This window comes from Phalacrocorax carbo, chromosome 1 (genome assembly GCF_963921805.1).
Source record: "Phalacrocorax carbo chromosome 1, bPhaCar2.1, whole genome shotgun sequence".
Lineage (NCBI taxonomy): Eukaryota > Metazoa > Chordata > Aves > Suliformes > Phalacrocoracidae > Phalacrocorax > Phalacrocorax carbo.
In genome coordinates this window covers 193,213,949-193,228,092 of record NC_087513.1, presented here as the reverse complement: position 1 = coordinate 193,228,092, position 14,144 = coordinate 193,213,949, and the positions used below count along the sequence as shown (strand labels likewise).

The 14,144-nt window shown below is 35.8% G+C and overlaps 1 protein-coding gene across 3 annotated transcripts in view; it reads left to right on the top strand.

The window, feature by feature from the left end:
- PDS5B (PDS5 cohesin associated factor B) overlaps positions 1–14,144 on the top strand; it is a 108,645-nt gene that overhangs the window by 48,688 nt on the left and 45,813 nt on the right. For all 3 annotated transcript variants that reach the window (XM_064441042.1, XM_064441043.1, XM_064441041.1), the window contains exons 9-13: positions 6,053–6,168; positions 7,699–7,793; positions 10,032–10,177; positions 11,143–11,294; positions 12,787–12,900. In XM_064441042.1, the coding sequence (XP_064297112.1) occupies positions 6,053–6,168; positions 7,699–7,793; positions 10,032–10,177; positions 11,143–11,294; positions 12,787–12,900 (623 nt within the window). The remainder of the gene's footprint in view (positions 1–6,052; positions 6,169–7,698; positions 7,794–10,031; positions 10,178–11,142; positions 11,295–12,786; positions 12,901–14,144) is intronic.

Below are 14,144 nucleotides of genomic sequence, written 5' to 3'. Positions count from 1 at the left end.
GAGGAGTATACCACTGCCCTGAAGTCCTCTGGAGCAACTTGAAATACTGATCTGAATATAGAAAGATATTGATGCTGATGGAGAAATATTTCTGTGCTGCCTGCCTCTGGTTCTGTGCACACATTCCTCCTATGATTCCTCCTTTTTCTTGTGTTCGGCACTGCTGGGAGTTTTTTCACAGTACTTTATCCTAAGGGCAGTAGGTGCCAGAGACGGAAGTGTCACACCAGCCACCTCGCTCTTATCTTAACATCATTCATTTCTGGAGCTGAGTGGGCTGATGCTACCACCAGAACACGTTATTATCCAGTAACATCTTTGGATAGAGTGGATAGAGTTGTTCCATAAGTCTTCTGGCAACAGATCATCTTTAGATAACCTGTTGCCTTTTGGACAAGGGAGGAAAGTGCGCTGAGTTGTCTAGACATCTGAATGTTTTTTCTGTAATTTTAGAGGCATGTTGCAGAACCGGTGCACATTTCTCTGGGAGAACATGGAAGTGTGGTACTGTTTGTGGACATGCTGTGCTATCAAGTCTCTGGACTCTCTTGCGTCTGGCTTATCTAAGTTGATGGTCTCTGATTGTCTTGTGCAACTGAGACATAACCACCGTTATCAGGTGCCGTTGGAGATCATCTGTATGCCATTTTGGTGCTGTCCTCTTGGTCATTTCTGCATGAGAGAGAGCTTAAAAGTATGTCTCTGGTGTGGGGTAAAATGGCACATTTTAGTTCCACTTAATTACTTGGAAAAGAAGGTCTGGTAATTCATGGGGTCAAGTTGCTGAACAAATTGTTTTCTGATGCTAAGATTCGTAGATAGAATATAGTGCATGGTGTTATAGTGGCCATATTGGAAAAACTGTCTTCTGTCTTAGAATACGTGCGTCAGTAATGCTGGTGGACATACCCCTTCTTGATTATGAAGGGCTCTTTGCTGTCTTTTTTGGGGATTGTGTGGCTGTGGTGATGTGCAACTCAGCAATCATTTAAAATTCACGCAGCGTTGCAGGACTGGATATCAGTCCTGCTTTGTTGGAAGCTGTTACATTTCAACAGTATCCCATTTTGGGCAGTTCATATGCCTAATGTCCCCAACTACCGACTGCTCCCAACTAATCATCTACAAAGAACTGTAACTTCACTTAGAGGGAGATCATGTCCAGGCTTCTCCCATGAATGTGCTTGGCTTATGGTGAATCTGTATTCTGCCAGGGCTTGTGAGAACTACCAAGTTCTGCCTGATGAGACTAAATCTGTGAAGTCTGAATGTACTCCTGTTTCATGATTGCAAGGGATGCTATGCTCCCTTCCATAGATTCTAGTTAGAGTGGAGGGGGAAAGAAAGTGCTCTTGACCTTGACTGATGTGATTTTGAGGACCATCTCCTGTTCTTTGAGGATGCTGAAAGTTCTCTGTATTCTTGACTTGTTCTTTCACGGATTGGTCACATGTTTCATCCTGCCCTTAGGGTACTCAGTCTCACAGTATGGGTGCTGGATGTTTCTCTGGTAGTGATCCTGTTTCTCTAAACTGATTCTTCCTGGTGTCAGCAACTTTTCCACTAGTTATATATTGTGTATGTGAACGAGAATTTCCATGTAGTATCTTATTTCTTTGCTTCTAAACATTTTGTGGTATCTTGAAAATGAAGTGGTTGTGGTTTTCTCCCAGCAACCAGGTGAGCTTCACTGAGCAATCTCCACTGCTTTCCCATTGAGTGGGCTGCTTTCTCAGCCTCTGTGGCTGACAGGAGTTTGAGGGCATAAACAAATGTCTGTGTCTGTGACTCACTACCTGACAGGATCCAAATCTCTTGCTCACGGTCTCAGTGAACCTCTTTTCCACTCTTTGTGGCAGGAAGCCTCTTGATTTATCTTCATGGGATCAGGGTCTTATGGAAGTTCTAGACTGTCTCTGAGTGGGGGAAAAATCAAGGGCTTTCCTGTCAGCGGCCAAATAAATTTTTGACTATGTATGGAGGGGTTATGAAACTGTTAGCTCTCTCACAAGTTCCATACTTACATGCCTCAGTAACACTGTTGTGCATATTTACTATTTTGGATCTAAACAATGTGGCCACCTAGTGTTCAAGCACCTTGCCATTTTGGTACAACCAATGACCATACAGTTTGGTCATGAAGCCAGGCAATTTTAACTGCTGTAAGGATTGTATGTGTTGGTTTGGACAATGAATGACAGGTTGCTGGCAGTAACTGGCATTCTATGAAATGTGCAGCATTTGTGTGCTTTAATCCGTCAGTTGCTTTTTCTGTCCTGTCTATACCAAGAATCTTTTAAGTATGTTTGAAGAGAATTGAAATGCAGCTGGGTGTGTGCTGTGCCATGTCACGTATCAGACAAAAGTGGACAAGCTAATTATCCTTTGGGATCTGCTGGGATGGAGTTAATTTTCTTTGTAGCAGCCTGTATGGTACTATACTTCATATTCGTGGTTAAAACAGTGTTGATGGCACTTTAATATTTTGACTATTGCTGAATGGTGCTTGCAACAGGGAAAGTCTTCCTCCCCCCACCATGCGTAAGCTGAGGCAGGGCAGGAGGTTGAGAAGGGACACATGATCAGCAATGGAAGCTCAGGGAAAGGAGGAGGAAGCAGGGTATGTTTGTGCTTATGGTGCTTGCTTGGGAAGAGAAACACTATGCATGCCTAGACCCTGCTTCCCAGATCTGCCCGCCAATAGGAAGTAGCGAATGAATTCTTTTTGCTCTACTTGTGCATGCAGCTTTTTCTTTACCTATTAAACTCCTCATTATCTTGATCCGTGAGTCTTTTCACCTTCCTTCTATTTTGTCCCCTTCCTCTCTCTGTACAGGAGAGGAGAGTGAGTGAGAGGCTGGGTGGGTGTTTTTGGCTTTTGGCTGAGGTCGACCCACCACACCTTTATAATTTTTTTTTTTCTTAAAAAAGAAAAAATAAAGAAAAAACCCAACAACCAACCAACCACCCCAAAAAACAAACCACAAACAAACCCCCAAAAAATCAACCCAAAAAACCCCCCATAACCACTCCTATGTTTTCATGTGGCAGAAAAGGAGTATTGATAAACTCTTAACACTCTGAGCTGTGTCAAATCATGGTTGCTTCTTACTGGTAATTAATTTTTTATCTAATTTTGGAAAGGAGCCTGGGGGATTAGCAGGAGAATGCCCATTGAAATTATTTAACATAACCTCTTCTGTGAGGGTAAGTCATTTGTGCCTGATCTTGGCATTATAAAGTGGCATGTTTGGAGATCTAGCTTTGACACAGAAGCATTACTGGTGCAGGGGAGAACAGAATTAAGAACATATTGTTGTGTAGGTCAACTTGTAAAGGAAACTGATATTCCTTGATTCAGATTTGATACTTGAATTTTAGGAATTTGTATTACTGAAAGTAAATACCCTTCTAATGTTCAGGGGAATGAAAAGCTCATGAATAGAGTATTCAGGAAATAACCATTATGCAGTTTAGATCTTTATTTTACCATCCTACTAAACCAATATGATGGAGTGAATAAAATCAGTAAAATGTTGACTCTTCTTATTACTGTAGAGCTGCCTTTCTTCCCAGATATGGTAGTTAAAATTTTTGTTAAGTTTCAGGTCATATGTCCACTTCTCCCAAATCCTCCTAGACCCTCAGTGCTGCCTATTCTTTTGGACTTGATAGTGATAACGACCTGACCAACTTCAGCTGTTGTTAGCGACAGACCCTAATATAGAAAAGCAGATGCCTGTGTGTTGGGAGTACATATTGGGGAAGGGAAAATATCAGTATTCAATGTCAATTTTTATTGACAGGTTGGTTATGGAACACTAGTAAGCATAAAGAGTGCTGGATCACACCTGAGAAGACGTGAAAGATGTAACTCTTCAAGTACACAATGTCTCATAGAATGGACAAGATTAAGATTTTTTTTTCCCCAGAGTTGATGATAATGATTCCCCCCCCCCCCCCCTTAGAAAAAGAAATAGAGATTAAAGTAGAATAAAGGAGAGAGACTGTAGCAGTGATGCCTTCATTTAATAAGAAGCATAGGTTGCTTGTTATTACCTTTAGGAGCTTCAAGGAGACCAACGTTTGGGCACAAATTTAGAAATTACCAAATACTCTTGGTCCATAAACACAAATATTCCTTGCTTCTACAAACAGGACTAGAAACATGAGTGGGTTGTCTTATAATTAGATTAGTGGCTAATACAGTGAAAGCTTCTGCTGTGGCTAATTCACTAAAAAAAACAACTGAACTGTCCTTAATGTCTCCCTTATTTTTTTCTATATTTCTGGCTATGTAACTAATAGCTGAATGTTTAGTGTACTCTCCACCCCTCCAACCCCCTCCCTCTCCACCCTCTGGATCTGTGTTGTTACCTAGAGAAATTCAGAGATTCTCTAATACTTCTTGAATATTTTGTTGTTCTGAGCGGGAGTTGATGGGATGTGTACTAATATAGGCTACAAAAAAAATATTTTGAATTCCTAACCATGAAGGCACTGAATAAAAATTTGTAGTGTAATAAACACTTACAAGCTGAAACTCAAGAAAAAGATACCATATATTGCAGGTTAAGAGGAGGAGGTTGTAGGTGGCTTTCAGTAATGTCAAGCTGAAGTTTAATTGGAAAAATTAGTCAAATGTGGACAAAGATATGAATGGATTTACTGTTAATGCTGCTAATACTTAATGCTAAAGTGCATTTGGAAGAACCACAGTCTTTTGTAATGTAGCAATATATCCGTGTTAGAGATTTCTTCATCCTTCTCTTGCTCTGTTACTTTAAGGATTTACAAATGCTTGTACTGTTCTTAGGCAGCTGAATTAAAAGGACATACTGGCAAACTTTTCAGCCCATTTATGGTATGAGTCAGAGAAATAGTTGGTCTTTAAGACTGCTGTCATATTAGAGAACTCTTACAGCTAGATTGTACTCTTATTTCTTGTTTGCATTTAAAAGGTGATGTTGAACTAATAAGAATATCAAAGATGGTAGACAAGTACAGTACTGTAAACAGTCTTTGCCTTTATTACCAGAAAAAATAAGTGAATAATATCTAGTGAATAATACATATAATAATACAATAAATAATGTAAGTGAATAATATCTAGTTAACATAAACTAATATCTAGTTAATATAAACTAATTTTAGCTACTACCTTTTCAAAGAAGCGTTGCAGCCTGTTGTTGTGTTGTTTTTTTCTTTAATAAGGAAAAGAAAAAATTTGGTGAGCAGTTAGTACATACTAATTGCAGAAATGTTAGCACATGTTTCCAAAGTATGTATTAAGCTTTAAATGCTGTCTCTTGCTTTAAAAAAGTGTAATGCAAATCAGTGATAATGGAAATATACTGGAGAAAGCCTTGTTTTATCTCTGTTAGTGCTAATTTTAAATATGAAAGAAAAGTATCAGTTATAATTCAGGATTTTTAAATACAGACTTTAAATACATAGCAGGTCCTGTGTATCTCAGATCTTGGTTACTATAATCTGATGTTCTCTAAAAACTCGTTTTCTGAAAACTTTTTTTTCTTTTTAAGTAAATGTTTGTAATTAGGCACTGTTCTAGAGAAGTGTAAGCCTTTATGGGCAGACAAATAATGAGTTTCGTGGGTTTTGTCTTGTGCTTGAATTTGTGTAAGCTTGTACAGGCATGTATCATTTCCTAATAGGATTGATAACTTGTAAATGACAGTTAAATGTATGTATCTGTGTATTTTTCACCAGGCTTTGTTCTCATTGGTATTTGTCTCTCCTTTGTGTTTTGTTTTCACTGCCTTTACTATTCTGACTTCTCCCAGTAATAGCGGGTTTTTGTCTTGAGGTACGCATTTGTACAAAAGGGAAGTATTGATCTGTATTATGATATATCTGGAGATGTAGAAGTGTATTCGTAGAAAAGCTGTACAAAACAGAACTCTGGGGGGTTTTTTGGTTGGTTTTTGTAGGTGGGGATTGGTTGGATTTTGGGTTGTTGGGGTTTTTTTTTGTGTTGAGTGTTTTGGCTTGGGGTTTTTTTGCAGTAATTAAAACAGTGTTCATTTTCCAGAGCAATGACAATGAAGAACGCCTGCAGGTTGTAAAACTTCTAGCAAAAATGTTTGGGGCAAAGGATTCGGAGTTGGCATCTCAAAACAAACCACTTTGGCAGTGCTACCTGGGGAGGTATATTACAATTACAGATCATCCCTTTTCAGTTCATTTTTTTACAGCTGTCTTTATTGCCATTGTCAAGAAAAAGGAATAGTTTATTTTGATTTCTTCACAAGTGAAACTATTCAATGATGGATTAATTCTAAACCAGCATCAAACGACATTTGCAGTATCAGGTGATATTTGAGCCGGTTTTGAGGCTTATGTGCAGTATTTGTATACCGGTTTCAAATTTTTTTTAATGATAGGAGCGCCTTAAAAGAGGTATGTAGTATTTAAAATGTTGCAAACACATAGTCTCTTGGTTTTGAAATGTCTTCTGTTTTTTAAATGTTCTGCCAGTTTGAGATAGAAAATGTAGCTGGAGCTTGTAGTCAACAGAAACTTAAGTATGGCTACTGTGATGAAAATGGTTTAGACTTGAGTAAATGGGGATAAATTCTATAAATTATTACAAATGCAGTAGTTAATAATTTAGCATTCAATCATATCAAAACCAGAGTCCTTTAAAAATGCAGGAAACTTAATTGAGGGGAGGCCTTTTACTTCAAAGTATACAACTATTTAAAATACTACATATCATCAAAAAATACCAGATCTAATTGGGCCCAAAGGAAAATGCTTCATTGTGTTATAATGTGAAGCAATGTGAATATATGCAATTTGTTGTTCATAATTACTATTTTCAACTAATTATGAATTACATACATGTGTTTATTATTTTCAAGGATTTTAACTAAGTTAAAATAGCTGTGTTAAATGAACCATTCTTAAAATATCTTCATTTTGAAAACATACGTGATCTTTACTAAAATAGTTATTCCTTAAAACTTCTTTATTTGATAAATAAGAATTTCAATAGCAGTAACGTTCTAAAGTTTTATTTTTAATTTGTTTAAAAGCAAGCATTTTGAAGATATCTTGAAAATGCATTTAATTTTTCAGAAGAGTTGTTGGTAACTCATTACATCAATAGTTTTATTATAAAATTACTTATATTAGAATTAAACATGAGAAAATACTAGTTTTCAAGTATCAAACCTAATTCACTCTTTCAAAAAGAAATCTTAAAGTTGAAGTGATCCATCTCAGGAGAAATTTGTACGAGGCTAGATGCCCATTTGTTTGCTGTCTATTATAAAGTTTAAAGAGAGGACAAATAGCTCAGTCTTAAAAAACTTCTAGTTGCTGATACATGATTCATGATTAAATATGTGGAGCATTACAGAAAAGATAATTAAAATATGTTGGACATTTTTCTAATAAATAGTGGTTGTCTGCCTGGGAGTTTTTATGTATATGAAGAGAGGATATTTCTCTTCATTTTCAAAACATGAATTAATAAATGAGTGCAGGAATTGTTTCTTAACCTGAAGAAAGTCTACTTAATATTGTGAAATCAGAGATGTTTTGTGCATGTAATTGTGCATGGGAAGGATAAAAATATTTTGAGAGGTATTTGAGATTGTGTAGAAGTAAACTAATTGCTTTGGCAGAAGTGATATTTTTGTTGTTGTAATGAATTGTCTTGTTTCTAAATAGGTTTAATGATATCCATGTACCTATTCGTCTTGAATGTGTGAAATTTGCAAGTCACTGCCTTATGAACCATCCTGACCTAGCAAAAGACTTAACAGGTACCAGATTTATTATAACATTAAAATACAATTCTGTCTCCTGGAAAAGTCAGGAAGGTTAGTTGTAATTCTAAGTAACGTTGTCAGATGTTGTGGAGGACTTAAATGAGCTTGTAGCTCTAAGTTACAGAGTCCCTGCCTTCAGTGCTGCTTCTCAGGCTGAGGGGACTGTACATAACGAATGCCTTAACCAAAGAGATCACTCTCCCTCTCTTACAGTAGTTGCATTCCCAACTGCTGTTGAAATCAAGTACCGTGGGATCAGGCAAAGACATCCTGGATAACCTAATGGTCATGGCATTTATTAATTAGGGTGCAGACCAGAGACCTCAGTTCCACAAAGCTGAAATGTGTAAATTTTATGCGGGCACTGTCTAAAACATTAAAACAGTCCATGTACCTGTGACCACAGGCGTTGGTTCCTGGTCTTTCAGGTCAAATGGAGCCTGTAATTCAAGACCTCTGTAGGAGGAAGGCAACTGGCATAGATGGAAGCATTTAGTGTTTGTTGCTCCTGATGTCTTAATGAAAAAGTGTAATTAAAGAGAGTGGGTTGGTTTGGGTTTTATTCCCCCCAAAATGTATGTGGAGACTGTATCTTCCTCTGATAAACTCCTACTTGTAATACTTCGGAGGTAATATCTTTGTCCATTTGCTCTAAGGAGGGAATTTAAAGGGCTGTTATGTGCATGGGATGGCTCTTCTGCTTGCTGAGCATTTGTCAAGTTAGACACAAATACAGGCAGGCTAGAGTCATCTCGTAGTTATTGGTATTGTGAAGCCATCTTTAAAAAAAAGGGTTTCTGGTCCTGTCTTTAATGGAAAGGTAAAGCTGTTTCCTCTGATTATCAGAATTGTATTTTCAAGGGGGGTGTGTGTTGGTTGTTTTTTTTTTTTTTCTTTTTTGCATAGAGGAAAGACTTTGTGCCCCCTCTAATGGTATCCTCTGGGAAATGTAATTTTGCTTGCCCCTCCTCTCCCTCCCCACAGTGCTGATCAAAGTCAAATTGTTGAAAAACTTCTCTGACTCACTGGTTTTTGAGACCAGAATTGTTTTGTGCAGTGGCGTTGTTCTTTGTTTCTTTAGTTTATGATGTTTTCTTGTGGAACAAACTGTTTTTTAAAAAAGTTTTACTTGGATCTAAAATTTCATAACCTCCATAAGTGCAAACCTTTAGTTCTTGATGTGCTCTTTTGACACTTGTGCTGATAACCAGAAATGTTAATGGCCAATATTTCAGATGAGATTTCACTGTTTTCACTGGTCATTGAACAGTAATAGAAGAACAGTAACCTCTGGTAATTTAATTTAGAGTAAAATTTGAATTCTCAGTGTTTCTTAATGTTCTCAATGTTTCACTGATTTATGCTGTGTACAGTGATCTTAATGACTTTTGGGTGCATTTTCCTACCCATTTGTGCTTCTAAATTAACCTAAAATACATAATTCTAAAAAGATAAGTAAACTTTGTCATTCTTTGTTAGATTTCTAAAATGACGTTAGGTAGCTAACATGTTTGACACTTAGAAGCAGAAACCTCAAAGTGTTGATAGTATAAGATTATTGGTACTACTAGATATGTAGCAATGGGCCAAAATAATTTAGAAAAAACTGTTTTAAGTTGAATTAGCTAGCATGTGTCTAAATAAGTGTTATAGCTTGGTCAAAGAGCATGCTTTTGAAGTATGTCTCTTGATTTGTCCCTGCTTATAATGCTTAAACTGGAGTATTCCTGGAGCATGTGAACTAGATTCCTTGTGGATAATGCGCAAGTTGTGGTAAGGAGTGCAACTAATGAGCTCCAGCAGCCAAAGGGGATGGGGTCTGCAGGAAGAGAGTAGCCTCTAGCCTGAAGCAAGACTTTAAAATGTCTATAGTGTGGATATCAAGTTCTCAGCACTGTCTGTTCTGCTCTACAGATCTAATTCTGCTGGGCGATAATAGTTGCTAATGTAGACGTAGCTTAACTATTATAAGAAATAATAAAAATAAAAATGTAGTCCCATAACTCTTATTTCCATAATGCCAGAAATATAAATATTTTATATTCTAAGGAAATAAAAGGTTTTACTGACATTTCAGTTAATCTTATAGAAAATTATTGGTTTCTTACCATTGATGTTCAAAACAGTAGAAAAATGATGTTTTCTGCTTCTGTCAGTTGAGTACTGTCTAGAGGAAGAAAAGTAGCTGAAGTTGTATACTTAAAATGAAATACTTATTCTGTTTTTTTCCAGAATATCTTAAAGTAAGGTCGCATGATCCTGAAGAGGCCATAAGGCATGATGTTATAGTATCCATAGTTACTGCTGCTAAAAAAGATCTTTTGCTTGTCAATGATCACTTGCTTAATTTTGTCAGAGAACGAACATTGGACAAACGGGTAAGATATAAGTAGTACTAATAATGGCTGTGTATTATATTTCTAGACTGTAATTCAGCTTTTTAAAAAACAATGCTTCTAAAAAATGCTGAATTAATTTTTGCACTATTTTGATTTTTCATTAGTAATTTTAACAATTTTAAAGCAGTCTATTTAATGAGGCCTCTTTTGTCCCTGGCTTAAATGCCCCATTTTTCATGGTGCTGTAGTTTTTGGTTTGTTTTTTTTTTTTTTTTTTTTTTTACAGTAGTATGATTAAAAAATAGGCTGAAGCACAACAGTGTTCCTCCAGTTGTTCGGTTTTAGTGAAATTTTTAAGTAAAACGAGACCCTTGTAAAACATTCCAACATTTTTCATAAGAAGTTTTGCAAGCCGGTTTCAAAATGTATTGTAAATTACTGATGGAAAATGTTCCACCATCAGAGGTAGCTAGTTTACCTGTTTTTAATTAGATCATTGGAGGACTGCAAATCAGTGTAATAGCTTCCAAATTTCAATAGTCTTGAAATTTAGTTTAGCTATGTTTCATTTTTTGGTAAAATTTGAGGTTTGCTGCTTACGTTAAAGATGGTAAACAAGGTTGTTGATGGCAAACTTTTAAAATTAGCGTTATAACTTTGTTTTTTTTAATTCAGTGACATGCTTTCCCTGTTGCACCCATAATACAATCACAAGTATTCAGTATAGATCTGTGAGATGGAGTGTTGACTTAAATTTGTAACAATTCTAAATTCAAGAGGCATATTTGGTAGTAGCTATTGGTGTTGAAAGGTTTAGCATAATAGACATGATGCAATGTATATACTGATGAGGAAGCGTTACACTTAAAAACTCAATTTAGCTTTTTTGTAAATGAAATTATTTTATTTTGGTGTAGAATAGGAAATACATACCAGGAAATTCTATAATCTTTTCAGTTTTCCATTCTGAACTGCTAAATTGAGTACTATTTCTTTTTCTCAAGTGGAGAGTGAGGAAGGAAGCTATGATGGGACTTGCACAGATATACAAGAAATATTCATTACAATCAGAAGCAGGAAAAGAAGCAGCAAAACAGATATCATGGATCAAAGATAAACTTCTGCATATATATTACCAAAACAGTATTGATGACCGGTAAGTCAGTTGTGAAAGGTGATTTTGTGGATAAATGGAGTAACTTTGTTACACAAATTTGTTTTTCGTTTGTGCATAAGTGCTGACAAGGAGGAGATTTTATAATCATGTTTGTTTTGATCCAGTGTGTAGTCTTCTACAGCTGCAGCCGAATGTTGTCCTGTTGTTGTTTTCTTATACTTTTTCAAAAAGTGATTCTAAAGGATGAGATAGGTTAGAATATTTCAAAATTTTTAGCTGTACTTCACCGCTGCCTCAGTAAAGAAGGCTTTTGTTTATATTTCAGTAGCTTGCTAATTTTTATGTTAAAATTCAGTAAGTAAAATTGCTTTGCCAAACTTGCTTTAGATTTGCGTGTTTTTCCTGTAAACTTTAAAGATAAGTCTAGTACATGTAGTGACAATGGTTAAGGCACTTCACTCTGCAGAAGGTCAGTTTTTCTGTATGATAATAGCCATGAATTAGAGCCTTGTCCTGGATTTGTAGTGAAAGTGCTGCCAGAGTCATACCAGCTATAGACTTGCATATGGTCGTTTGTACTGAAAAATAGATGGTTGCACAAGCGGAACTAGTTTGGCAACTAGTCCACCTTGACTAATTGCAGGGGTCTTGTTGGCTTTGGAAACGAGCCTTCGGCCTTCACAGCATGATCAGATACAAATACAAATGGCATTGCAAACCCATGTGCATCCTTTAAAATAACTTGCAGCCTGAGTCATCTCCAAAATAAGCAATTATATCGTGGTACCATGGAAGTGAACAGAACTGTCTGGATTTTCAGATCCAATCTCTCTCACTTGCATTTTTCTTAAATTTTGAGATCCTTTAAAGAACAGTTGGGTTTGCGTTTTGACCGCCCCTCCAATTGTGTGTAAAGGATTATCTTCTCATTTCTAGCCTAAGTGTACATGAATGGCTTTTTACCTATTTATTCAGTTTTGTTAATTTGCAAAAGTTGTGGGTTGCCTTGGTATTTGATTGCAACATGGGCTTAGTTTTCCTTTTGTTTTTTCTTCACAGTCTTTCCTAGGTTCAGGTCTGCCAGTTACCTTTCTCTCCTCCTGTTTCCAAATAAAGAGCTTCCATTTTATAGCAGAAAATTCTGATAATTTGGGTCAATTAATGATTTTACCCCAATACTGACCTGTAATGAGATTCACTAATAACATTTCTTTGGACTGATAATTAAGAGACATTCTTCTCTAAAACCCTTTGCTTCCTATCTAGATTAATACACCTGATTTTGATAATATCAATTCTTAAATGTCCTACTGCTAACATTAACATTATCTTCTGCAATGGTATATTTTTTTTAGTTTATGCTGAGTTTTATTGGAAGTTATGGAACTTGACCTTCAGGTTTTATAATAACTCTGCCTTTATATGCAATAACTGATCTCTAGATAGGTCTGAGAATTTTCGAATTAATATTTTAGCAATTCAAGACCACTTTCTTGCTTTACAGTTTAAATTTTTTAATCCTGTCTTTCAGATTACTTGTTGAACGCATCTTTGCTCAGTACATGGTCCCTCACAACTTGGAAACAAATGAACGAATGAAATGTTTATATTACCTTTACGCAACACTGGATTCAAATGCTGTGAAGTATGTGCTATTTTGACTTATTGCAAAATAATCTATAATACAATTATTACTGTACGTTAGTAAATTGTTGTGAATAGCCTGAGTCAGTGGACAAAAGTAGTTTGTGAGCTATCAGAAAATAGAATGGAGCAATAGTATCTATTTTTCAAGTGGAATTTGGGGAAAAAAAAAAACAACAACAAACCAAACAAAACCAAAACTAATACGGTGTTTTCTAACAAGGTGTAGTACCTTTCAACCATAAACAGTTTTAAAAAAAGTACTGTCAAAGATCTGGCAAGAAGCTTGAGTGCATGTCGGTCCTTTTATGTCCAAAAAGAGATAGCATAGATAGTAGTGTTGACTAGCCTTAAATCTTACCTGACAACTTCTCAATTAGTATGCTCCTTGTTTTAGCAGCCAGACTGACTTAAAAGTAGGAAGGAATTATTACTTACAATTATGTTACGTGCATTCTCCAGTTTAAAATGGGTAGATAAGCATGAATTTGACTAATAACAATTTTGCTGCTGTAATGTTCACAGCTTGACTGATTAGTTAGTTTTACTTTGTTTTTCACTTAGTAGTACTCAGTCACTCAAAAATTGAATGTAGTTTTTTCTTATGCGGGAGACTAGAGAAAGCTTTGTATATAAAAGAATGACTTAAGCATATGTTTGAATCCTCCGCATTTCTTGTATTACCTGCCTACAGATATTACAACTGTAACAAACTAAAATTAAGAACAGTATATTAAAATAAAAAGTTACTGTTTGAATAATTTTTAGTATAGGCTAAAGAAAAATGCAGAATGGCTTCTTTTCAGTATTTGGTATTTCAGGCAACAAATAACTTCTGGATTCTCATTTTCATATGCAGCAGTACTCATTTTAAAGACAGTATCTTCACTTAGTTATATAGAACTGATTTTTTACTTATGGAAGTTTAAGTGAAGCTGTGAATTTTTTTTTTGGAGCTTATTTTTTCTGGAAGATATGCTAATTTTCAATTTTGTCAAATATCTCTAATGTGTCTCTTAAAAGTCTAATCATGTCCACTTTTCACAATTTATTCATCTCGTAACTGCTTTCTGTGTGCAAGAAAAACATTGTTTTGATGATAATCTTAAACATCTGCTCTAGCCTACTTCTTGGAATGTTTTTAGAAGAGTGATTTCAGGCTTGTTCAAATGAGTTCTTCATGGGCCACACATCAGTTACTTCCTACTTCTTTTAAAGGCAGTATAGTTAAGCATCTGAAATGAA